General features: G+C 38.5%; 1 protein-coding gene across 2 annotated transcripts; it reads right to left on the bottom strand.

Annotated features, from left to right (window-relative positions):
* Positions 1 to 4384: 4384 nt before the first annotated feature.
* Positions 4385 to 24843, bottom strand: LOC139736314 (2-iminobutanoate/2-iminopropanoate deaminase-like). Of its 2 annotated transcripts, XM_071647042.1 has the most exons (7): positions 24701 to 24833; positions 13982 to 14229; positions 10390 to 10495; positions 8773 to 8827; positions 7183 to 7251; positions 6780 to 6835; positions 4385 to 5669 (listed from the first exon to the last, which is right to left on the bottom strand). In XM_071647042.1, exons 2-7 carry the CDS (start codon positions 14026 to 14028, stop codon positions 5601 to 5603), a joined length of 402 nt encoding a protein of 133 aa, XP_071503143.1. In that variant the 5' UTR covers positions 14029 to 14229; positions 24701 to 24833; the 3' UTR covers positions 4385 to 5600. The 2 variants fall into 2 exon arrangements, with proteins under 2 accessions (XP_071503143.1, XP_071503142.1); XM_071647041.1 differs by lacking the exon at positions 13982 to 14229 and having other exon boundaries at positions 24701 to 24843.
* Between the last annotated feature and the right edge of the window lie 974 nt (positions 24844 to 25817).

Raw genomic sequence — 25817 nt, 5'->3', positions numbered from 1 at the left:
CATTTTGAATTGAAAATGAGCTTTAAATACTAAATGAACCTATATGAAATGAACATTCTCTTTGCAAATGCAGATGGAGTAACTCTAGGAAAGGAAATGTACAAAGTTTGGTGGAATAATTGGTCATATGTACATTATTGTGATTATCACAGCGACATTAGCATATTTGGCGGCCATTTTGGATTTTTGCATTTTGCCGAAAAATGCTCAAGGTTACGTGAGTGGCATCAATCGGATTGGAATGAGCACCCTCGAATTGATAAGAAACCATCAAAAAACATTGTATTTATCAAAAAACAAGGTTAGGTGTCTTCTAGCCTGGACTATTGTTTTACTTTTGGTTTTGGATATTTCAGCCACTTCTAAACCGATTTTCATCATATAAACTTTTAATTCCTAAACTGTATGCTCTTAGATATTTCACGGGAGTGGTTCAATTCTAATTACACTGTATTTCCGAAAAAAAAAAGTTAAGGCCTGAATTCCAATCTCAACCAAAACCTATTTTGTATGTGTGTGTGTATGTGTGTGTGTGTGTGTGCGTGTGTGATTGTGCATGTGTGTGCATTTAATGAATTACAGTACAGTTGGAAATGTGTACCAGTGTGCATTCACGCATATGACCTCATCTGTAACACGACTTATATGCAACATATGACTAGGCCTATGCTATATGCATAGGCCCTATGTACTATAGGTGTTACAAAAAAAAAAATCCCACTTTTCATCCTTACTAGTTCAAAAACTATACATCGGATAACACTGACATTGATATGAGCAGTAGCTGAATAGTGTACAATTTTTGTTGGGGGCAATTCTGAAATGACAGCATAATTCAGTCTCATTAAATTAAACATTAATTTTTTCAGTTAGGTTTCAGATTTTGCTGTATTTTCAACCCTCTGTACAGCACAGAAGTCAATTGGTGTGTACGGGAGTGTGTAGTTGACACCCAGACAATGGTACTGGACAATGACCAGTATTTGAATGCTCTATTTTGTTCATGAGGAATTTTCACTATCACAGCTAGTCTTTATTCACTCTGAAATGTGTGTGTATGCAAGCACATGGAAGCATGTGCTTTCTTTTTTTCATGCGCATGCATTTCACCATTTGCTAGGAATTCAGACTAGCAGTGCCCATGGCAATCCATCATGAATAAGTAATTGCCTTGCAGTAGAGCTCTGAAAAGGTGGTATCCATGTCCATTGTTTAGGGTCTTAGTAAGTACACACTCACATACACATCATTAGTTTCCTGTGTTTTTGTACAGAGGGTTAAAATTTGACCAAAATCTGGAACCTAACTTTGAAATTAATCATGGATTTCATGTGGATATAGGTTTTCACATTCAATCACCTCCAACTAAATTGTACACTATTCAGCTATAACTCATATCAATGACAATTTTATCCGATATATAGTTTTCGAGATATTAAGCATAAAAAATGGGAAATGTTTTATGTAACACCTAGTACTTACATACATACATACATGTTTACACATATTGAATATCAATATACGCTAGATACACTACTCATATTGTCCAAACATAATTACACTTAATACGATTACAGTATTCAATTCATTCTAGGGACAACAAAGACATTCGATGAAGTAGAAGACGCGATGTAATTCACAAGATTTACAGTCTGAATTACCTTGTCTTTTTTCTTTATCCTTCAATATCATATCTTTTTAGGATGGTTTTGATTGCTGATGCTATATTTTGTGAAATTTTATTGGCATACACTTGTATCTAATGTTTCCCTATCTACTAATAAGCCTCTCTTTTGTGCTTTCGCCTTTCCTTCACTTAAATTTGTACCAAGTTGGTTATATTTCTGCCAGTATGATCAATATTGTTGTTTGTAATACATTTGTAATAGCTATGTGGAAACATTGAAGAAGAAAAAAATCCTCTCTCTTTTTTCCTTCTCTGTCTTTCCGCATGAGCACGTCGCGCGTGACACTCTTATAAGAAGTGGAAAATAGCAGTGACATTCCTTTGCCATGATCTGGAGTGAAGTGAAGTACCATGGAAAAAATCACATTTGCCTGTGAGGGTCAAAATGTTCTTTGTATGTTATTTTAGGCTAGATGTGACAAAAACGTGTACTGAGTGCAAATATCAAGAAAAGTTTGGAAATGAAAATCATTAAGGTATCTTTCTATATAGCAACGTGTACCAGAGAACACCTATGATTCAAGCATAACAAGATAGGCCTATAATGTAAAAAAAAAAAAATGTTTGTGTAGTTATTAGATCCTATACAGTCTAATTTTTAATTATAACACACTACTGTATATGTACAAATATCCTGCCTAACTACAATGTACAATTGTACTGTATTGTCATCTGTGACTGTTATCCTAGTCTGGGGCCGCGGAACGTTTTTCGCAGGGTGAGGGGCCCCAGGACCGGGTCAAGGTCACTAAAGTGGAAACTTGATATAAGGAGATCTGATACAGTATATAACAAAATACATGTATCTGATAAACAATAAAGTAATTTCTCCAGGCCCAAAGAATGTATGTTCCTTTGTATTGTGTATTGACTACTGATACATGTAGGCCTATAGTATAACAAAATGTACCTGATACATGTATAAAGAACAAGGCAAGTGCCAAAATGTGTCTCGTCCATTCGCGTAGAAGAAATTAATGTTTTTCTAAATCCCGGAAGTTCATTGACCCCGCCTATGACCTTTGACCGTGTGGTGACCTTCAACTTCCCAAGGGACATTTACCAGCCAATTTTGGTCACAAACGGACATATAAGGGATCAAAAGTTATGAGCCATGATCGAAACATGCCGTAAAAACTTTACATTGGGCCCTAAAAGTTTGTTGACCCCTGTCTGTGACCTTTGACCTTGTGATGACATTCAACTCCCAAAGGGATATCTACCATCCAAGTTTGGTCACAAACGGACATATACATCAAAAGTTATGAGCCATAATCGAAACGCGCCGTAAAGACTAACATTGGGCCCTAAAGTTCATTGACCCCTGCCTGTGACCTTTGACCTTGAGGTGACCTTCATGTTTGGTATGGGAGGAGAAAAATCTCTTTGAGTAAAATGCAAAGAAATTTTTCTCCTCCCCATCACACTGGGGAAAATCTCTTTGGTAAAATATGTATCTTTGTATTTACCACTCTTCCCTCCAAGTTTGATGAGATTAAAGTCCTCAGTAGAGAGTTATTCAAGTTTTTGTAGCGTTACGGACTGACAGACAACGGACAGACAGACGCCGCAAGCGATCCCTTAGTCTCCCCACACCTCCAGTGGGCTCGACAACAAATTGTATTGGTCCCGAAGATCTTGTTAAACTGAGTTTTTCCTGTAGTAGTACACGTACCCCTAACCCCACCCCACTCAGACGAGAAGAATCTTAGGACAGGACCTTTTGAAATGCATAGTTGTTTTGTGTGTGTGTGTGTGTTTTTTTTTTTTTTTATTACATTTTTTTTTTGAGGGGGTGGGGAGAACAAGCCAATAAAAGTGTTGTGGGGAAAGGGTTGCAGCCCCCCCCCCCCCTTCCGCAACCCCTGCTAGTGCATGACAACACGGAAATTACTGCATTGCACTGTATTTTCGATAAGCCCTACTTATAAACAAACAGATTGACCTCAAACTCTCTCCTCTTTAGGTAAATGAAATTAAAAATACCAAGCACATAAATTTTATCGTCACACTATGCCAACGAACGTGTACACATGGGTGCTTGAAATCATGCAAGGTTTAATGTCAGACATTTCTCCGACTCTAATCCTCGTCTTTATTGCATTATTTCACGTCATCAACATCTACATTATCATCACTCTAAATCAGAGGTCTGTTCATTCACGCAGGTCACAAAATAGATTCTTTGTTCACATTTTTGCTGACCCTCAGCATAACTGCAGTAAATAATGTCATTTGTACCAACTTGATTATCACAATCTCATAGAACAGCATGACAAAACCATGTGGTTCAGAATTTGAAGGTGTGCTTTACTGTGCAGTCTGTTAAATTTTCCATAACATGGATTGCTTGGTGTGGGGTGGTAAAAGGGATTATTAACTACAATGTATATGCAGAAGTATACACTGTATTTCCACTGTGTTTGTTTGTTATCTGTTCGTTTGGGTTTTGTTCTTATTGCGGATCATGCCATCATTTTGGTGACGGGTGGGCTCTCCGCTACATGGCATTATTCTCCCAATAGGTTTTTCAGTACATACTGACCATATAAGATGACAATTTCACATGATTTGCAAGAAAGTGGAATGAAGCGTTTGAAGGTTTCATGCCACAACCACAAAATGTTGTGAGTGGTTATACAATAGATGCATTCCTTGATCCAAGTTTTATTTGGATGGAAATACAAATTGTACTATTATTTGGTAATTTTAACAGGTTTCATGATGATTGGAGCTGATGTGTACACTGTACTGTCAAGATAAAGTGTGTATATTTTTTTTCTTCAAATTTTCTACAATATTCTACTGACACTTCATCCTTGACCATCAAACCCTGATTTTTAATTTATGTCCCAAACATAATAAAGTGTGGTAAAACATAGTACATTTTCAGCATCATGAGGATGATTTTATTTTCATTTCAGAAAGGTGAAGCAACAACTGAAATTTGAGTACAGCTGTATTACCACTTGAACTTTGACTCTTGACCTTTGAACAGATGGCCCACAACTTTATCCAAATAATCAATATCTCATAATACACACACAATGTATACACTAATTTTCATTGCAACACTTTCCAAAATAATGAGATAAATTAATGAGACAAAATAATGAAAATTGTGAAATGCTCACATCTTCACTTCACTTTTGACCAAATAACCTAAATCATTCCCTAACAAAGTAAGGAAATGTATGTCATATACATGTACAAAGTTAATCAATTTTTAAATATCGAGTCATTTCAAAGGTATGGAAAAAAGTGTAATTCCAGCATTCAATAGTGTAACTGAAGCACTTCAATCTGCCCTTTGCCCCTGTCCTTTGACCCAAAACATCCAAAAAGAATCACTGTCAGGCAATAGATGTACGTACTAAGTTTCAAGAAGGTAATTTGAGCCATTTCTAAGTTGTGTACAAAAAAATGTGATATTTTAGAATTTGACCTTGACCTTTGTCCTTCAGGATGTGCACCTTCAAGTCAATAGTCATAGCTTTGTTCACTCGTACATGCACATAGCAGGCTTCAAGTACATGTACATACAATGCCACAAAATCCATTAATGACAGAAGGACGGAAGGACAACCCGAAAACATGCTTCTGACAACACTTCATGGCAAAGGCATAGAAAAAAAAAGGTTGAGTACAGTGTACAATGTATTACAATTCTATTAACAGAAAGACATGAGTTACAACACAATAGAATTATTATTTTCTCTTCTAACAATTCTAAGGTATCAAGGTAGATATCTTTCCCTAAATATATCTCTGCATTTCATATTTCATTAACTCATTACATGAGCTAAGACAAAGGAAAATTAAATTGCTTTTACAACATTGTACACACTTATATATTGATGCACAAAAGTTGGAACAAACAATGTATGGCAGTTCTTGACTGGGAATGAGACACTTAAAGATGGCTGACATCATCAACAATGTGGCCTAGGACGGCTATGGCTTCAATCTCTACAGCTGCATCCTGTAGGAAGAAATAAACAGCACAAAATTTAAAAACTTCCTGATAGTACCAATATTCTTCAATTTTGGCTCCCTATTCAAACTGTAGCTTATAATCTAATCAGCAATTCCTGATATGGACATATACATAACTAGCCACAATAAAAGCATGACATGTCTATGCACATTAATTTTCTGATGTGGGCATTTTCATATAGTATTCTAAACTCTTCAACTTCAGAAATATGCACTTTGTTCCACTTTATTTCTTGAAATCCAGAAACAAAGGATCCAATAATCACATCAGGTTTTGAAGGCTTTTGAGAGTTTCAAAAAGAAAATAGGCCAATAGGAACATAACTTTGTAATAACATTGTAAAAGCTTAGAATTTCAAAATATTTACAGACACTTAAATTGGGATGGAGGTATTTAGGATATACACTGCCGTAGCTTATTACAAAATACACGTATATCGATTTTCTTCACACTGATTTTCACTCCAACCGCCATGACAATTTATTACTGTAAAACTGGATACATTCAAACAAAGCATGGAACTCTGCAAATTGGAGAAAATGGCTTTTTTTTTTTCAGCATGAAACTTTCATGAATAATCTTTTACCACTGGCATTGAATGCATTGTGTCAACAATTACTTTCACAAGCATTTTCTTTCACGAATCTTGGCTTCTTCAAAAGTCAAGTAAGTTTCATGCATGAAAAAATTTTCGGTTTTACATGTAAGTACATGTTTCATAATTATATCCCTTATGTAAAAAAAAAACCACCAAATACAACGGTACCCTCCGCTATGATAACTTTAAAAATAGAGAATCAATCCAAATACAATTGCAGGGTAAGAAACTACACTTAACTTATTACCCACATGTTGCAGAAACCCTATCCAATTTGCTTCGGTGGTCAAAGAGAAAAGAGGACTTTTTTACAGCATGTCAGGAATCCCTTCCCTCCATGTTCTGTCCATTGTATTCCCACATCGATATGCAGTTCCAAGAGCATCCAAGTGCTAAAACTTGGAAGAATCAGACTCATGGAATGCTGGAAGCTATATACGCATCACTATGACTTAACAGAACTCAGCAATAACATGTTATAAAATAAATCATCTTACCAAAGGCAGACGAGCAACTTGGTAGGCTGCTCTGGCTGGATGCTTTGTTGGGAAGACTATAACAGAGATGAAAACATATGCACAATTTATTGACTTGTCTCAGCATTCCTTCTCAACAGGAAACTAGATATATCTGTTGTTACGCAAAAGAAACATATTCCCAAGGTTGTTAACTATGGGCTTTAACAGTGTACCAATGATGGACCTGCATACCAAAGGAAGCAAGACCCAATAGCCGTCACAAAGATCAATATCACATGTTCACCTTCCATGTATTCCAGGAGAGAATCACTTTAATGGAACAAAGCAATTTTAAAAGTAGAGTCGATACATAATTACATAATTGGAGCACAGCATCTCCAGATACTTGGATTTGATGCAATACCTTGAAGTGTATACTCACATTTGGCATATACACCATTCATACGCTGGAACTCATTCAGATCAGCCATAAGGACTGTGCACTTCACAACTACGGTTATGACAAAGAGAGAGAGAGACAGAGAGAGAGAAAGAAGAAAAAATATATCAACGATGTTGCAAAATATGACATCATGAAAGGTATCAATATACAAATGTACCTCTGCACCTCTGCACTGTATTGGAACTCCAGATTGCACTGAAGTGGTCATATGGTTTGAAACAAATTGACTTTTGAAAATGCAAATGCTGTCATGCTTTTGAGGGTTTTTTTTTCTGTCATAAGCACAAAAATTGATTCATATAGGTGATGATTTCTTCTTCTTCATTCTCAATACAGACACAAATATGATACTACTTTACTGCTGCAGTCTTTCTACTATACAGTATGTCCCAAAAAAAAAAAATTACAACGGGACCCCCCGCAATGATATCTTTAAAAATAGTGGATCGATCTAAATACAAATTCAGGGTATGAAACTATAACTCATTGCCCACACCTTATAGAAAACCCCATTCGATTTGCTTCAGTGGTCAAAGAGAAATGAGGAATTTTGTAGAGGATGTCGGGAATCTTTTTTGTCCAAGTTCTGTCTTTTATTCACGCACTAGAGCATTGAATTGCTAAAAGTGGAAAAATTAGACTCATGACATGCTTTACAACAATCTACATTTCTCTGTGACCGCTTAACCAAATTGAATGAGGTTTTCAGCAAAATAGAGCTAAGATGTTATATTTTAAGGCCCCGAAGTAGCACTTAGACAGGTCGATCATTTTGGATGTTATCAATTCGAAAATTTGATTGTAATTTTTGAGGGACATACTGCAGTATGTCCCACAAAAATTACAATAAGATTTTCGCATTGATAACATCCAATATGATTATTTTTTTTCAATGCTACTTCAGGGTCTTAAAATATAACATCTTAGCTCTATTTTGCAGAAATCCCCATTCGATTCAGTTAAGCGGTCACAGAGAAATGGGGATTGTAGTAAAGCATGTCATGAGTCTGATTCTTCCAAGTTTAGCACTTCGATGATTTTGTGTGTGAACAATAGACAGAACTTGGACAAAAGAGATTCCCGACATCCTCTACAAAATTCCTCATTTCTCTTTGACCACTGAAGCAAATCGAATGGGGTTTTGTGTAAGATGTGGGCAATGAGTTATAGTTTCATACCCTGAATTTGTATTTAGATTGATGCAATATTTTTAAAGATATCATTGCATAGGGCTCCGTTGTAATTTTTTTGGGGGGACATACCGTACACTTGTAATGCAGTGCTACTTCTGGCACACTTCCATAAAAGTGCCTACATAGTCATGTAAAACAAAATCTTTCCTGCCCTAATACAGTTTTCATGTAACTGCTTTTTGACTCAATAATTTTTTCTCAGTTTCTTCTATCAAGACATTTCACAAAAGTGTCCTATTTTTAGTAACATATTTTACAGAATGTTGTTTGCTGGCTTTCATACATGTAAGTGTCACTCAGCTAAGACACATGAAGGCAAAACACTGCACATGTCATTCATTGTCATTCATCATGCACAATAATGATGAAGTATTACCATTGTTGAAGTCTATTCCCTGGCTCTTCAGAATCTCTCCCATGTTCTTCAAGGCCTTTGGGGGAAATAAAGATGATGAGAATAAGTTTTCATTATTTGGAACAAAATCTTCAATCCCATGAGGCTTGAAAGTGTTAAATCATCTATGGGAAACTATGTTAACTCATTGGATCACACGCTTCATTTTATTTTTTTTCACTAGGGAAGCAATAGTAATCAGTATAGTTATACACAGTTTCTGCAACTCGGCAGTTCTGCCATGATAAAACATGTTTTGTCTTTGGCTATGCTAAGAGTAATATGCTGGTTATGCATGTTATCATGGTTATCATTATGTGCATTTGGTTATCATGTAGATTTATTTTGGTAAATAGTAAAATACACAAAGTCAAATAACAAAAGGTGAAATTGTATGGGACAAAATGTGGATTGATTTCCACTTTAAAACATACATCACTGTTGCGCAATATTCCAATTCTTGTAAAATGGATCCAGATGTCAACCTAGCCACAGTAATAAACACTTTCTCATTAGTAACAGCTGTCAGGGCTATTTGATATTATGTAAACAAGCAATTTTTTATTTTTTAATTTCTGTGTGGAAACCATTTTCAGAAGACCAGGCTTGCTCACAAACAGGAAGTCATACCTGAACACGTGTTCATTAAACAATTCTTAAAGACCCTACAATCCCAGCATGTTGGCCAAAAATTTCACACAAACAATTCATTCAAAAATAATTTCTGTGTTATAAACTCAATGACAAACATCAAATTGTAAGTTTAATTACTTCTCAGTTTATCTTTTGCATAGAAACACTAAAACATATTGCAAAGTATGTTCCATTTCATAAACAGTTAACCTTGCCCAAGTCGAATCTAATGTGGACTACAATACAGCTTTGATTTGAAAGAGAAAATTAAACATGTAATGAGGGACTAAAATCAATAGAATAAAGAGAAGAGGACTTGAAAGGACTTGTGACATAGGTGAGTATTCAACTTTATACTGAGGTTGATTTCAGCAAGGTTGACTGTATTTCATCACAACTGTCTAAGAAATGTACAATCTCATGCCAGCACAACACTTTCCTTTCTTATACATAGGTCTACAGGGAACTAGCAAAATAAATGTAAGTGGTCTTGGGATTATCAATTCTGGCAATGATGAACAAGACAAGCAAAACAAGATTATTTTTGGTACCAAACATCAAATTACAGCCCGGGATGGCTAGTAACTGATCAGTGGGAATGCTGGGGGATGATTGTTCCAATCCTTGTGGGATTCATTTAAGAGTACATTATATCTATTGTTGTGTGAAAATTATTTGCTTCAGAACAGTCTCAAATTCAAGTAAGGTGCAGTTTAATGTTTCCAGGTTAGCATGCCTGTACAGTGAAGGGGCATTAAACTGCACATTACTTAAATATGAGACCGTTCTGAACCAAATAATTTTCACACAACAATAGATACATAATGTACTCTTAAATGAATCCCACAAGAATTGGAACAATCATCCCCCAGCATTCCCACTGATTCCCACTGATCAGTTACTAGCCATCCCCTTTAAAAACACATACAAAATGGTACCATCAGAGAGCCAGGTACACTGTAATACCTGTTCTGTCTGAGCCTCCACTCCTCCATCAACAACTGTCTTCGAGCCTGGGGTCAACCCCAACTGTCCAGATATGTACATGGTGTTGCCCGCAATGACCGCTTGACTGTGAATACAAGACAAAGAAATGAGCAACACTCCTACTACTACATGGTAATAGGTGATACATTTACATTTGATATGTTATATCACAAATTCTTTACACAATGAAAACAAAATGACTCTGGAATAAATGTCTGTGACTGTCAACTATAACAATGTTGATTGAAGACTTCCTTTATTTCTAAAGGAACAACCCTGCTTGTATCTAAATTTAATGTTGAGAGCACAAAATTGAGCAAGAGTTGTGATTTTAAACTTTTTGAATACACTGTATTCTTCTTTTTATGGCCTGACCCTGTTTGTCATCCATTTTTCTCACTGGAGGCACATGAGAGTGTGTATGGAAACCCTATATAAACTCCAAATTAAAGCAGTAAATGTACTTCAAACTGATTATGACTTTAATTTTGTCTTTGAGTATACAAAATTGGTGTGCATCACTATCCCTTCAGAGCAGTTGCACATAGATTTAAGTTCCTACGTTGTTCAATGAAAACTAGACTACTGTATGTGAGAAGGCTTCACTCAGCTTTAGTTTTGAAGCTTGTTTTCTCAAAAGTGACAGTCCTACAGGTTGAATCTTTTATCACACTTCTCTCATTGGGATATGAATATCCAAGTTTGATGAGTATTAAACAGAAAATCTGGCAACCTATTGTTTTGTGATGTATAGTAACATAGGGCCTATTGTCTTTTAAATACATGAGACATGCACCATGGATTTATAGTTGTACAAATGTACTTCCTAGTTTTAAGTTCTTGCTTCTTGATTTCCTCTGTCCTGATTGGACTGCTGTCTGTTACATTTTGATTTAGTATACAGTGCAAAATAAGAAAAAGATGCAAATTTGAAACAAGAGACCCGGGGGTCACGCGCTCACCTGAGTATCGCAAGTTCACCTTCCATGCTTTCTTGCAGACTCTTACCTGAGAACACTGGAAACTTATGGTGGGGGTAGCTTTGAGAATGGGGGCATGGTGTCCATTTACATATATTCCATCACACTGGTAAATAAACCTACCAAGTACACTGTACTTTATAGAATGTTGGATTATGCAGCTTAGGAAAAAAGACTTAAAGCCCTATCACTTTTGATTAGAACTACAGAAAAATATTATTTGATATTCATTAATTTAGGTTTGGACCCACTGGGGCCCCCAAGGAAAGCATGGTGCCCATTCAAACACTTTGAGATCTTATCCCTATGGGAATGCTTATATGGTACTTGACAAGTTTGGTGAAAATCCATTATGTTGTTTTCAGCAAGAAGATGAAAATTTAGGCCCACATTTGGACCCCCCCCCCCCCCATCCCATCCCGCTTCCTTGGGTCCCAAGGGGTGGGGGAGGGCACCCCTGATTCTCCCATGAACAAACTTGAAACAACAGTCATCAATATACTGACTCATTGTATTAACTTAGCTCAATCACTTCCAGTTCTAGAGAAAATCTGCAAAGATTCCTTTCAGGAGGGGAAGGGGTGGGGGTAGGACCCCTGGGGCCCCCCAGGTGGGGCATGGTGCCCATTTGACGGAATTGAGATTCTATGCCCCTAAGGATGCTACCTGCCAAGTTTGGTGAAAATTAGTGACAGGGTTTTCAAGAAAAAGATGAAAATTTACAATTTCGGTCAAAATTTAGGCCCCCTGGGGCCCCTAGGTGGGGCATGGTGCCCATTTGATGGGAATAAGATTCTTTCCCCCTAGGGATGCTACCTGCCAACTTTGGCTAAAATTCATAGTGGCATTTTCAAGAAAAAGATTAAAATGTACAATTTGGGCCCCATTAGGACCCCTCCCCACCCCTTCCCCTGTGTCCCAAGGGGGGCACCCCTGATTCTGCCATGGACAAACTTGAAACTACAGTCATCAATGTACTAATTCATAGTATTAACTTGGCTCTATCACTTTTGGTTCTAGAGAAGAAGATTTTTCAAGATTCCTTAATTTTGGGGGGTTTGGGCCCCTCTGGGGGCCCCCAGGTGGGGTATGGTGCCCACTTGAACAAATTGAGATCCTATCCCCCTAGGGATGCTACCTGCCAAATTTGGTGAAAATCGGTCAAGGGGTTCTCGAGAAGAAGATGAAAATGTAAAAGTTTACGCACGACGGACGACGCACGCCGGACAAAGAGCGATCACAATAGCTCACTTGAGCCTTCGGCTCGGGTGAGCTAAAAAACTTATGCTCGAAGCATGATACAAAGCGGACACTGAGCAATCACAATAGCTCACTTGAGCCATTCAGCTCAGATGAGCTAAAATAGATAATAAATCAGTTGAACAGATAGCACCAGGAACAGAACAAGATATTGACTAAGTTGGTGATTTATTTCCACAACTTCAACAATTTAAATGTCAGTAGGTCATCTCATACCAAAAGTACATTCACTATATCAAATTGGCACTCGATGAGATGATAATGGTTATGCTTGCCCCAAACTCATTTGTATTGTACAGAAATATCATTCGACTCATATTCTGACTCATATTTATGGGGCCATGTGTTTTACACTTCACTCAAAATCACACACACAAAAAAAAGTTCAGTGCCTCCCTACAATCTTGATGAAGCTGAACTTGTGATTTTAAAAGTATGAACCAGGGAGGTGGGAAGAGACTAATGTTGAACATTACTACTATATAATGCTTTAAAAACCCTACATGCTGTTAACATAAATGACCAATTCTAAATTGATTTGACTAATATCAAAATCTTATAATTTTCTGATGTACAAATCTCTGTGAATTCACAGACTTCACTACCTTGGTTCCGGAATTTACAAATGTTAAAAAAAGGGAAAAAACTCATATAAAGGTTGGTGTGATCACTTGTGAGTCACCTACATTCGTACTTTCAGCAACGCAGAGAATTTCAAGCTGCACAAGTTTACAGATAATGCCTTGATCCGCCCCTGAACAGGGTGCACGCAGAATCAGATAATACACAACTGTTATGTCCTCTAGCATTACATAGTATTAATTTGGCAGACAACTGCACAAATGTTGGTCATTTGTGAGATCAGTCAGAACTTCTGAGATGAAAATAGTGGCAATATCCTTGTCTGTAAATGGTTTATCAGTCATAGAGCCAGAACAAAGTCCTTGCCTGAAGGTACCCTTCAAAGGGAGCAGCAGCTAGGCTCTATCTTACCTTGTGGTGCCCATAGTTTTCTGAGTGCAGATACATTGTACATGATATCTGGCCCCATGAAAAAATCATCAATCCAGGCTTACTATAAAGTGATAGGTTTGTCTAAATTTCTCTTCAAACAATGTAGCTGATTAGCTTGCAATTCTAAGAATTTTGTGGGGCATTTTTATGGCAACCAAGGAAAAATCTATGAGAAACATACTGCAATGTTTACTACATTTTGTACATGTATTGGTTGTTAGTAAACACTACCCTGTCTGCACTCTACACAGACTGGCATAAAGCAATGATCTGTTATTTCTATCAACAACACTTTTTTTCTATGCTTTGCTGGTTACCTCAGTGGAAGCTTCCCTTTAGTTGCAGCAGACTTTTCCCTGTCCATTTCCTCACTGTCTCCTTTGTCAGAAATATTTCAAGTGACTTGCTTTCAGTGTACAGTTCCAACTGTTTTCTTTTGCTCCTTGTTTGAAGGATTTTCAGAGATCAGAGTGATTAAAGCAGACTGATAGAAATGGCTCTTTCCCTGGATAGCTTTCTTCCCCTCTCTTCGTCTCTGCACAGTGGAGTTGAAATTCACAGAGCTCTGCACAGTGAACAATACATTTGTGTAGACAGACAGAGTGATCCAAATAACACTCTTTGCAAGCTACATGTACATGTATTAGGAAAGTTACCAGGTTATCTATTACCAGTCTTTTCTATTTGACTAGAAAAATCTAACTTAGACAAAGAGGGGGAAAAAATAAGTGACATACATCTGACATTAAAAAAATGCTACAAGTGTGTGTGTATAGGCATTGATAAGTGATATCATCTGGATTAATTCAAGATACTCCTATAAACATGACTTAAGTTCCTCACAGACAAGAAAAAAATGAGCATTTGAATCTCCAAACAAACAATATCTATTCATACACAATTTCATCTACAAACTGAATTTGAAATCTGGATGAAAACAAATATTGGTAACATCAAATGTCAAACCTTCACTGAAGTTAATTGTCAAATCAGGTGTGAGCAATTAAAGTGTTACTTCATTTTCAAAGCATATCTCTAATTCCTCATACAGTCTCATCAGTTTGTAATGGGGCAATTCCATATGGTAATGATATGACATTTGACTTTTTTTTTGGGGGGGGAGGGTCTTCTTATTCCTACTAAAAAAAAAAAAAATGATCAAAAAGTCTTTGACGACTAACTGAAATAGTTTGCCTGTGATGCCCATACAGAATTATCTGTTAATTGCAATGGAGGACAAATGTCATACCTACACCACTCTTCTTATCCCTTGGCAGCGCTTGCTACCCTACGCCAAGGGCATGTATGGAAACCTGAAATTGTCACATATATGAGAAGATGAAGCTAATTCTGATAACAACCACATTGATATATGAAGGTTATTGGGATAAGAGAGTGTTTGATTCAGTATTTTTGACATCCCTTTATTCAAATTTTTGCAACCTGATAAAACAATTTGCAAGAGGTATAAAGAGTCTCTCAACAATTATGTCAAAAAAAATTATTGTACATTTCATGGATGTAGCACCATATTGCACTCCAAACTTTTATAGATATATTTAACGAATTCAGATTCTAGGAATGCATGTATTCTTGAATATAGCAGACACTTCAGATTTGAAGCACCCAAAATTATAGTTATTTGCGGCTCTTTTCATTGGTATCTTAGTGGCCCAATCAAGCCATTAAAAGTTAACTTATTTGGCAGTTTTGCTGCACATCATCAATTTTTAGCAGCCCAGACCAAACAATCAGGCCACTGCTGATGGCAGGAGAGCCTGTGTTGATGACAATAGGCTCGCTCATTGTGTCCCACACATCAACTCACTGCATCTGCCTGTGCACACACACACACACACACACACAAAATAAATAAATAAAATTAAAACAAAATCTGCGATCCAAAGGATTAATTTCCATTAATCATATGCGGTCAAATGGTGTTGAATGTAGACAAAAAATATATATATATCATGAGCAAAGGGCGCACCATACATACAAAAGAGTGATGATGTTGATCTCTTGCACAATGCCGTAATATTTTTCTGCTGATTTTGTCTGGCACAGTAGCTTTCCAGGGGTTTACTCTTCTAAATTGAAGGTAAACATCTCTCTCCTAAATCTTCACTGGTTCATTGGGCATACCAAGGAGTTCATCATTTTGTGCTTTACTGGCATTAAAATTCACTGGTATCAAATGGGCAATAAAATGTGGTTAAGTTCACCTGCTATCTTTAGAGGGTTGCTAATATCATGAAAAGCTTGGTACCATCATGGCTTATGATCTTTCATGGACAACAGGCACTGCCATGATTCCCTCCGCATTAGCTTGAAAATGACTCTGTATCTTTTCTAAATATGTTTCCGGGGTGTTTTTTTTTTCCCGATAGCACCATCTAATGTAATACGAGGAATGTTCATGTGTATTTTAATTTTGTGAATTTTGTGAGAGCCAAGATTTGTGAAATCAAAATGCACGCAAAAGTTCTTGTCCACACTATATGCATTGCATGCCAGTGGCAATTCTCGAAAATGTCATGCCACGAAAAAGGCTGTCGGCTCCAATTTGTGAAAATTTTTGCCACAAATACATCATGTTTTACAGGAATCCATGGGAAGCTTTTGGGAGACCTGTTGGTCTAACATAAACAAGTTTCATTTTGGATCTGGAGATTCCAATAAAAAGTCACATAATCAATTGTATACATGTGTCAGCTATTTCATTGATGCCACCTAAGACCTGGAAAGGAGTAATTTGAAAACATGTCAAGAGTTTTTTGATGGTTTCATTGTTCCACACTTGCACCATTTTATTTTCTATTTTTTATGGGGTCAAAGTTTTTGGTGGTATTCAGGTATCAGATGCACTACTCTGTGATGAGACAGGCCAATCCCAGTGAAGCAGTTTCACATCTTACAATGTGCATGGTTGTATCATCATAAATCATTTTACTGACAATCCAGCACTTTGGGGCATTGCACAGTTTTGACCTCACAGTGATACCTTATGTTACAGAATGGTTCACTATATTTGATATGTTTGGGCCTCATTATGAGATCAGGCTCCAACTTTGGCCATACATGACATAATTGCCATAAACATTACCTCATTTAAATACCAGTCTGACATTACATTGTAGCTTGCCAGCCACTGTAATGACTTGGCTGGGGATGCTGACTTTTGCAATGCTCATTAACTGTTGGACAAATACTGTAAATTCCCCTTGCTAAAATCTTTTTTTTTGGGGGGGGGGGGGGGGTGGGAGGGGTCTGCCTCTCCCTCTCTTGTCGCTCTGAGAGTGAAGGAGTGAACAAACATTGCTGGCCAAGGGGAAACTGCCTCATGTGTCCCACATCTGTTTATACCAAAGCCTGACAATCCTTCCCAGTGGCTGGCTTATTTCAGCAGAACATAGGTGCATTCACATGGCCTATATGCCTACAAAGGGAGTACCGCTGCATAGCAAGCGAGTACTGAAGCATCCTGAAAAGTTTCATCTGATCGGAATATCAACTGGTTAAAAGTTTGTCTTGTCACAATCAGTTGCAAATTACCTGTTCTTGATGAGACTTTCACCTACTGGATCTGTTGGCTTCTTCAGATCGAACGCTGTGAGAGAGTCTTCCCACTAGCCCATGTACTTGGCGCACGCCCATCTGAGAGAATGGGATAGTATATTGAGGAAAGTGAGTATTCCCCCTGGTCTCGATTGAAGGTTTTCCCTTGTTGTTTTTGAATGTGGATGGCTTCCCTTATCCGATGTGAGGTTTTATTAGAGTCTCTGGCTAGGATGGAACACTTTCTCCAGTTGATGTGGTTATAACCACTGGCCACTTGGTCACTGATTGCTGACTTGTGCATTTATGTGGGAGGTGGATTCCTTCCTTATTCCTCTTGTGATGTACAATGTAGGATGCGCTAACTGCGTCCACCTCTAGTTTGTGTTATTTTTTTTTCTAGTACCAAATTTCCCAGCTGTTTCTCCAATGTAGGCTTTTTTTGCAGTTACCACATGGAATCTGATAGACTACCCCCGCTTGGTCATCGATGGATCAAAATTGTCTTTAGGGTGTACTAAGATGAGTGTGTGAATAACCTCTAATTTTTAGTGGAGTAGATGGTGTGACTGGAGGTTCAGGTACTGTCCCATGTCTTTTTTCTGTAGACGACCATCTTGGTTGTGCCATCTGTCCTTTTGGTGATCCTGGTGTCCAGGAAGGGTAAATGAGTAAATTTCATGCTGCCTGTGTCATCAACCTGGTCCAAGTGTGCCTTAAGTCTGTCGACTGTGTCTGCCTACACGATGACTAGGATGTCATCAACATACATTGTAATACTTCCAAAATCTAGGTTTTATGTCATCATAAGCGGAGTCCATGGCTTCTTGTTTTAAGTGTTCCATGTACATGTGCAGATGTTTGCGACATTGGTAGACACAGGGCTGCCCATAGCTGCTCCAAACTTCTGGCGCTGTTGTATATCTTGCCGTGAAAACTGAAGTAGGTGGTTGACAAGATGAATTTGAGGAGCTTTAGAGTGTCATTAGCTGTGAGATTGGTCCTCTTGAGTAATTTGGAGTCTTCCTGACACCTGTCCTTCATGATCTGGATGGACTGGTTGATCAGGGTGTTGGTAAAGAGGCTCACGACGTTGAACGAGACCAGCACTTCATGCTCCTCAAGAGTGATGTGTTTGAACTCTTCTGCCAGGTCATTAGAATTATGAACATGGTGATCTGTTTTTCCTACCAAGGGTAGGAAAAACGTCGGCTAGTGGGAAGACTCTCTCACAGCGTTTCATCTGAAGAAGGCTACAGATAAAGCAGGTAAAAGTGTCATCAAGAACAGGGAATTTGCAACTGATTGTGACAAGATGAACTTTTAACCAAGTACCTGGTACTGAGACAGTAGGCTACATACATGTGATTGAACTGGCATTATCAATGATAACAATTGCATAGTATTATTGTCTAAATTGTGTGATATTGTGTGGTGCACAATAATGACACTGTAGTAACTATAACTGTACCAGTACATGGAACATACACAATGTATGCAGGTCTCACACCTGTATACACGTACACTCAAACCTGTCCAGACCGTCTATAGTGGCCACGCATCCATGAGAGACAAAGATAGTGGATGTTATAGACAGGTGGCCGCTACAGACAGGCTATACAACTTTTGTGTGCATTGTCTGTGTATGTAGCCTCATACACCTTGTATATTGTAAGTACTTATGTACCTATATGTTAGTGCATACTTGCCAACTCGACCGCATTTGGCGGTAGACTACCGGTACCGCTTTTGAAAGATTTCATTAGCATTCAAGCTAGCGCTGCTCGCATAGGCATCCTGGATTCTACCGCTTTCTCAAATGAAAATGTTGGCAAGTGCGTTAGTGTATCATGAATACGTATGCACTGTATACATACATGTGTGTTTCATTCATTGAACAATTATCAGTCCCGAAGCATGGAGTGTATCACCGATGTTAAAATAATGAATGGTGAGAAGCACGATATTCATCTATTTCTATTAGCATTTCCTTGCCAAATCCACATCCTACACACTACACAACCCCTTCACTTCCTTAATATTGTTTGATTACTGTTAAAAATCATGATATCTTATTACATTCTTTATCTCGGTATAGAATATCCGAAAGCTCTAGGTAAATGAACATGTTCTTCCCACAATTCTTGGAGAGCCTTCAATGCCCTATCAAGGCAAGATTCTTCTTGCAGGTCGACAGAGAACAGACATGTTGGTTATCAACCTGTGCAAAAGCAGTCAAGCGATACTCGTCCCCTTTCCATGGTCAACTACATGCCCACTCTTTTAGTAATTTTTCATTTTTAGTTCATCATTTTTCTGCGCAATTTCACTTCGCGCATCCCCATGTCTTTACCAATGTATCACCTATCTTTTAGAAGTAGGGATGGGGAAAAGTAATTACCATCACAAAGACAAATCTTCCTTAGAAAGTGGCTGGTGAATATGCAATGAGACATGCGTTGATTGTCTTCCTATTTGGCGTGGCAGATCCAGTTTGGCACATGTACCGCTATATGCTTCAAATATTTTTAAGTGGCAGCATCAAACATCTAGCAAAGGAATAAAGACAGTTGTGACTCCACCTCCTTGATACAACCAAATTTCTTAGAATAATTATTGATAGGAATTTGCCCTGGAATACACGCACAGATACTTCAGCAGAGTTATCCTCCAGGACAGATTCCTTCCTCCCATCCAGTATCTTATTTATGCTTGATAATACATTGATAATGTCACATTTAATCTACAAACTTAGACTGAGCTGCTTTCTTGGGGGTCAGCTCCAAGATTATACTGACAGGCTTTTAAAGATACACAAAAGGCTTTTTGATCTGTTTTTTAATATGGACTTCCCTTCACACACTTCTTTTCTAAAACATATAATTGAAAATACATTATTTTCACGACTTGCATCTTCTCTGTGTGTTAACTATACACAGCCCAGTCACTGTAAAAAAGCATTTTTACAGCGACTGGGCTGTGTATAGTTATCTTTGTGTGTGTGTGTGTGTGTGTGTGTAAAATATGTACGCATGGAAAAAAATGGAGAGTTTTATTGCAGATGTGATATCTCCATTATAGTCCTTCACAGAAAATTATTACCTTTTTTTCAAATCCATGTTTTTATCAAAACAATGAATGAAGGGAGAAGTGGGACAGTGACATCCTGTAGTTTTATACTCCAGCATGTGCAGCTACATTGTACTCTGATGCCAAGTGCCTAGATTATATAATCATGCTAACACTACTAATAAAACAGGGTCTGACAATTGTTAGACCCTGAAATGTTACGGTTCTATAGTACAGATTGTCTAACGTTAGACTAGCCTGACCAGCGACTGGGCTGTGAATAATTAACGTTAGACTTGAAAGCTGAATACTAATATTGTGGTCTTCACAGTCTATTATAATTCTAAGTTCAAAACTTTTGAGATATGGGAGTAAACTTAGAGAGCCCGTTTACACCAACCGAAAGGCCGGCCTTTCGAGGCCACGCAAGTTCGACGGCGATATTTTTGCACTGAAACTTCGAATCAAAAAGGGAACAACGGTATTTGATAGTGCTGGATTTTCTCAATCACGTAGGTCAAGTTTTTTATGATTTTTACGTTAAATGTTCTTATCAAGCAAATAAACATTAGGTGGTCGATGAGTAGTAGGTCCAAACATTTTTGTCTGATGTGTTTGTGGAAAATTCTTCCATCCATCGTTATAATACTCGCCAGAGTAACCTCATCCATCAGCCATATGCAAGAACACAAACTACCTCAAATTCATTCAGAATAGTCTGTTGCCCCGTAATATAATTAATTCCACTACACTGTCTTGATTCAAAATTTTGTGTATAGGACACCTTTTCGATAGATTGAAATTATAGGTACATGAATGTAGAAAATGAGACGAGGTAGCCATGTGTGAAGTGTGCATGCACGTGTGCAGAAGCAACCAAGAAAGCAAACCAAACACTTGGCATGGTAAAACGCTCCTTTAAATACAGAAATTCTGAGCAACTGTACAAGTCACTGATCAGGCCCCATCTTGACTACTGTATCCAAGTGTGGAGACCACATTTAAAAAAGGACATCAAACTGTTGGAAGGAGTGCAGAGAAGAACCACCAAACTCATCCCAAGCATAAGACACCTTCCATACGAAGAAAGACTCCAGAAACTCCACCTCACTACACTAGAAGATAGACACAAAAGAGCAGACTTAATCCAAACCTAAAGAATATTCAATAAGATCGATAGAATCAACCCAACGGAAATCTTCCAACTTGCAACACACCAGAGCACAAGAGGACACCAACTCAGAATCCAGAAGCAACACATAAGAGTTGATGCCAGGAAATATACGTTCAGTCAAAGGGTAATTCAAGACTGGAACAATCTCCCCCCAGCAGCAGTTCATGCAACGTCAATAAACAGCCTCAAAACAGTGGGTTACTACGGGCGAATAGCCCCCCTCACCCTAGCCGCACTACATTGGTACACTACCAAGACGGATGCGGCCCTTCAGTAAGTTCATTAAGTTCAGTGTTGTGTGTTGTGTTGTGTATGGGGGAGGTGGTATACGTGTACTTGTCTGCATTTATTATGTTGTATAATTTGTACATATGATTCGGCACGCCGTACACTGGGGTACCGCGTTGTATAGCGCCATCTCGTGCCCATTATTTATAATGCGTATCCAAATTCAGATACGCCGATTCCGAATTCGGATACGGCAAAGTCGTCGCAATGAACTAGCACTATAGGTGTTTTTCGAAGTAATTTCTAGCACCACACCGTTTTGTAAACATCATCTACCGTAACTTTTATTTTCAGAAAAAAAAAAATAATCACTGAAAGCCCAGAAAATTCACCCCAAAATCAACTGTATTTCTTCAAAATTTGATCATGGGGGCTGCCATCTTTATAATCTTCTACGCCTGCGCGAATGGTCGATAATAAGAGATGAAATGCGAAGGAAAAAGGTTCAGAGCAGAACAATACAAGGTTGTATATCAGTTGTATACATTAATTGTTGCATAATCACAAATAAGAAAACATTTTTGTGCATAATACTTGTTTCTACTAAAATAATACTTTACAAATATTTTGACACATTTTTTGGTAAGCCAGGGTACAGCGCTGAAAAAAGAATGGGGAAATTACAGAATACCGGTTTTGCATCATATAAATTAGCATATTAGTGCGTATAAGAGCCGCCGGAGGCGGGGCCGAAGGCCCCGCCTCCGGCGGCTCTCCCTTAGAGATGAATTTCAGCCCGAAGGGCTGAAATTCGTCTTTCCCGTCGTCTGGGGGCCCCAAAAAGCCCGGGAACGGGACGGCCGTCAAAAAGTAGGTTGACCACACAATTTTTATGAAAATTGAGTGGTTTCAGAGGAAAACTGCTCTAAATCAAGATAACTCGAGTAAATCGTCGGTAAAGAAAATCGAGCCGATTTTGGCGGAACTACTTTAAACTTGATGACGTCATCACAGCTGACATCCTCCTTCCTTCATCTCTTTTCGACACAAGTCATTCACGATCAATCACACTACTCACTAGTTTGGCAAGGCAGCGCGTATACGCGTATTGTCAAGAGACATGTGCGCACTCAACTGCTACACGTATTGTACACTGTACTAGTAAACATGCGCGCGTTCTGCAGACTCAATACGCGCTACCACTGCACACGTACGCATCATAAGCTGTTGTGTGTAGGTATTGTTGTACGACTGCATAGAGTCAACATGGTGGGCTGTCAAGAGAACCCACACAGTGCGTAAGCTCTACTGTAAGCTAGCACCAGCAATTAGATAAGTGATTGTTTTCTAGTCTCACCTAAATTGCTGTCGATTTCTAGGATACGGACTATCCTCAACTCCTAAAAACGTGAGTATTCATCGTAAATTCGGGTAAATTTTAACGGCTATCTAGACTAGCATCGTCAGGATCTAGAACTACATTATTCGGGGGACACCCCCGAAACCCCCGAGAACAACGTAAGATACCACACTTCTCACCGCACAGATCAAAGAAAACACACGTAAACAAATGCAATCGTCGACAGCCGAATCACGGACCGTATCGCAGATCGGATTAATATTTCAGATGGTTGCTATCGGCAAGCGTAATTACGCTCTTTTCAGAGCGATTTGCGCTCTCCGTGATTGGCTGCCGGTATTCTGTAATTTACCCACCTTGCCATAAGTACACACGTATTGTGTAAAGGCCGACCACAAGCTGTGCTTCACTGGGGTCCCAAACCTATCATTCTGAATTTTGCAGTTATGTCTTGTACTTTTGTTATGTTTGATTTGGTTTGAATAAATGGAACTGAACTGAACTGAACAATCATAGGTCTAACTTGTTAGACCCAAACCGCAGCAGCGATCGGGGATACCAATACCAATACCAATACCAATACCAATACCAATACCAATCAATACCAATCAATACCAATACCAATACCAATCACTGAATATAATAATTAAATAATTCATATAATTGAATAATTATATAATTATATAATTGAATTAAATAATAATAATTAATTTAATTTAATAATTAATATAATTATAATTATATAATTGAATTAAATAATTCATATAATTGAATACCAATACCAATACCCCCGCGCCGGGGCTTTTTAGACCCATCCATACCCGGTACCCTAGCCCCGGAGACCGCGCCGCCAGGCGCGGTCCTGGCGGCTTCCCCGCAGTTTCGCTTATGTTAGTTCCGAAGTATTCTGTGCGCTTGTGCAAGTGATTGTGAATTCTGTGAACATCGGTGAGCTGCTTATAAGACATCATTTTGTGCATCACAAGCAATGAAATGCATCAAACAGTCGCCGATGATAGTCATTTAGGTTTCATCGACCCATGTAAGTATTCCTAGTAGTTTCTGTTGAAAAATTAAGGAAATATAGCGCCGCAAAGGCACCCGTTTGTTCAACATGAAGATCTTTTATGGGAGCACGGCGCAGCCGCCACACTGCGTGTGGCGGCTGTCGCAGTTACCGGTACCCTAACTGCGACAGCCGCCACACGGAGTGTGGCGGCTGCGCCGTGCTCCCATGTCAGATCTTCATGTTGAACAAACGGGTGCCTTTGCGGCGCTATATTTCCTTAATTTTTCAACAGAAACTACTAGGAATACTTACATGGGTCAATGAAACCTAAATGACTATCATCGGCGACTGTTTGATGCATTTCATTACTTGTGATGCACAAAATGATGTCTTATAAGCAGCTCGCCGATGTTCACAGAATTCAAAATCACTTGCACAAGCGCACAGAATACTTGAACTAACATAAGCGAAACTGCGGGGAAGCCGCCAGGACCGCGCCTGGCGGCGCGGTCTCCGGGGCTACCGGTACCCCTGCCCTGGCATAATTTACTCGGTATATTCGTACATTGATATCCATTACCGGTAACAACTAGCATTCAATTACAAGTCAAGGCATTCTACCTTGACTTTTCACCAACCTGTACGGCCCTATGGCCTGCGGACACGTCGTACACTGTACTATTCTTCGTACGATTCCTGCCATCACATCCGAGTTCAGGAGTTTACTTTGAAAATCCTCAGCTAGCAGCTCTTGACTTCGGTCATGTCACGGGATAGGGAATCTGCGCGAATCTGCGCGAAATGAACGTACATGTACATTTGATATGTAACGTTAGTTGAGATGGTGTACATTTTGGGATGCAAACCGCCAGGTGATCGATAGAGGGCGTATTTTTGCCTCCGTTTCATTTCAAGGGGCTTGAGGATAAAAGATGAATTTCAGAACCTCATAATGGCATATAGAAGTAGAATTCCTGCCTAATCATGAAATATGATTGAAGAATAATGTTTTTTACTTTCCAATCTATAGTCCATCAATGTTCACAGGCTATTATATGACCGTATGCAAGCCTAATTGTGTCCTAGCCAAGTAGTGCTTGTGTGCACAGAATGACGTGGGTGCTCATGATTATCAAGACCACTTTCTCTCCCTCCCCCTCTCTATCTCTCTCTCTCTGGCCTCCCTTCTCTCGCTTTCTTCTTTTTAATCTTCTTCTTCTTCTTCAATTTCTTCTTCTTCTTCTCCTCCCCCTCCTTCTTCTCTTTCTTCCACCTTCAATTTGGCCCGTGAAGAGAATTTCAGTTCCATCTTATGCTTTCAAGTCACCCGTGTTTTTTTTTTTTTTCACGTATAGACTAATATCCACAATCATGATGAAATATATTCCGTGGACAAAATGAAACAGATCCGTAATAAATTTTTTATGAATGGTTCAAAACTGTTAAGGGCAGACTTTTTCACTTTTGTATTTTTACCAAGTTGACGTATGAATTAGCCATCAGCACCGTCATCTAAGTATTGTCTTTTATTCCTTGTGCCTATGCGACTGACTGTAAGTTGTTCTGACTTATTATATATTTACCAAGTTCAGCATCATCCTTCTTGGATTTTACACGTAAACGGGTGTAGTACGCAATGGAGTCCGACGGCGGACATTTTAGGATGCAAGCCGCTGGATCGTCCGGAGCGTATACTAGTAACACGTGGCCGTATAGAGAAAATTCTGCCTCCCTTTCATTTTCTTCTTTTTACGG

This window comes from Diadema antillarum, unplaced genomic scaffold, assembly GCF_040938485.1.
Source record: "Diadema antillarum isolate AM-2024a unplaced genomic scaffold, OU_Dant_1.0 seq00000636_RagTag, whole genome shotgun sequence".
NCBI classification, from domain to species: domain Eukaryota; kingdom Metazoa; phylum Echinodermata; class Echinoidea; order Diadematoida; family Diadematidae; genus Diadema; species Diadema antillarum.
Note: the sequence above shows the minus strand (reverse complement) of the source record. Positions and strands in the feature narration are given on the sequence as shown.

What these genes read in the sequence shown, in the direction of transcription:
- LOC139736314 (XM_071647041.1), bottom strand. Translation starts at nt 24,765, where the DNA reads ATGGCAGGAATCGTACGAAGAATAGTACAGTGTACGACGTGTCCGCAG. An exon ending in GAATGGTGTATATGCCAAAT is followed by an intron (nt 6,836 to 7,182) that starts GTGAGTATACAC and finishes TCTCTGTTATAG; the next exon opens with TCTTCCCAACAAAGCATCCA. An exon ending in AAGTTGCTCGTCTGCCTTTG is followed by an intron (nt 5,670 to 6,779) that starts GTAAGATGATTT and finishes TTCTTCCTACAG; the next exon opens with GATGCAGCTGTAGAGATTGA.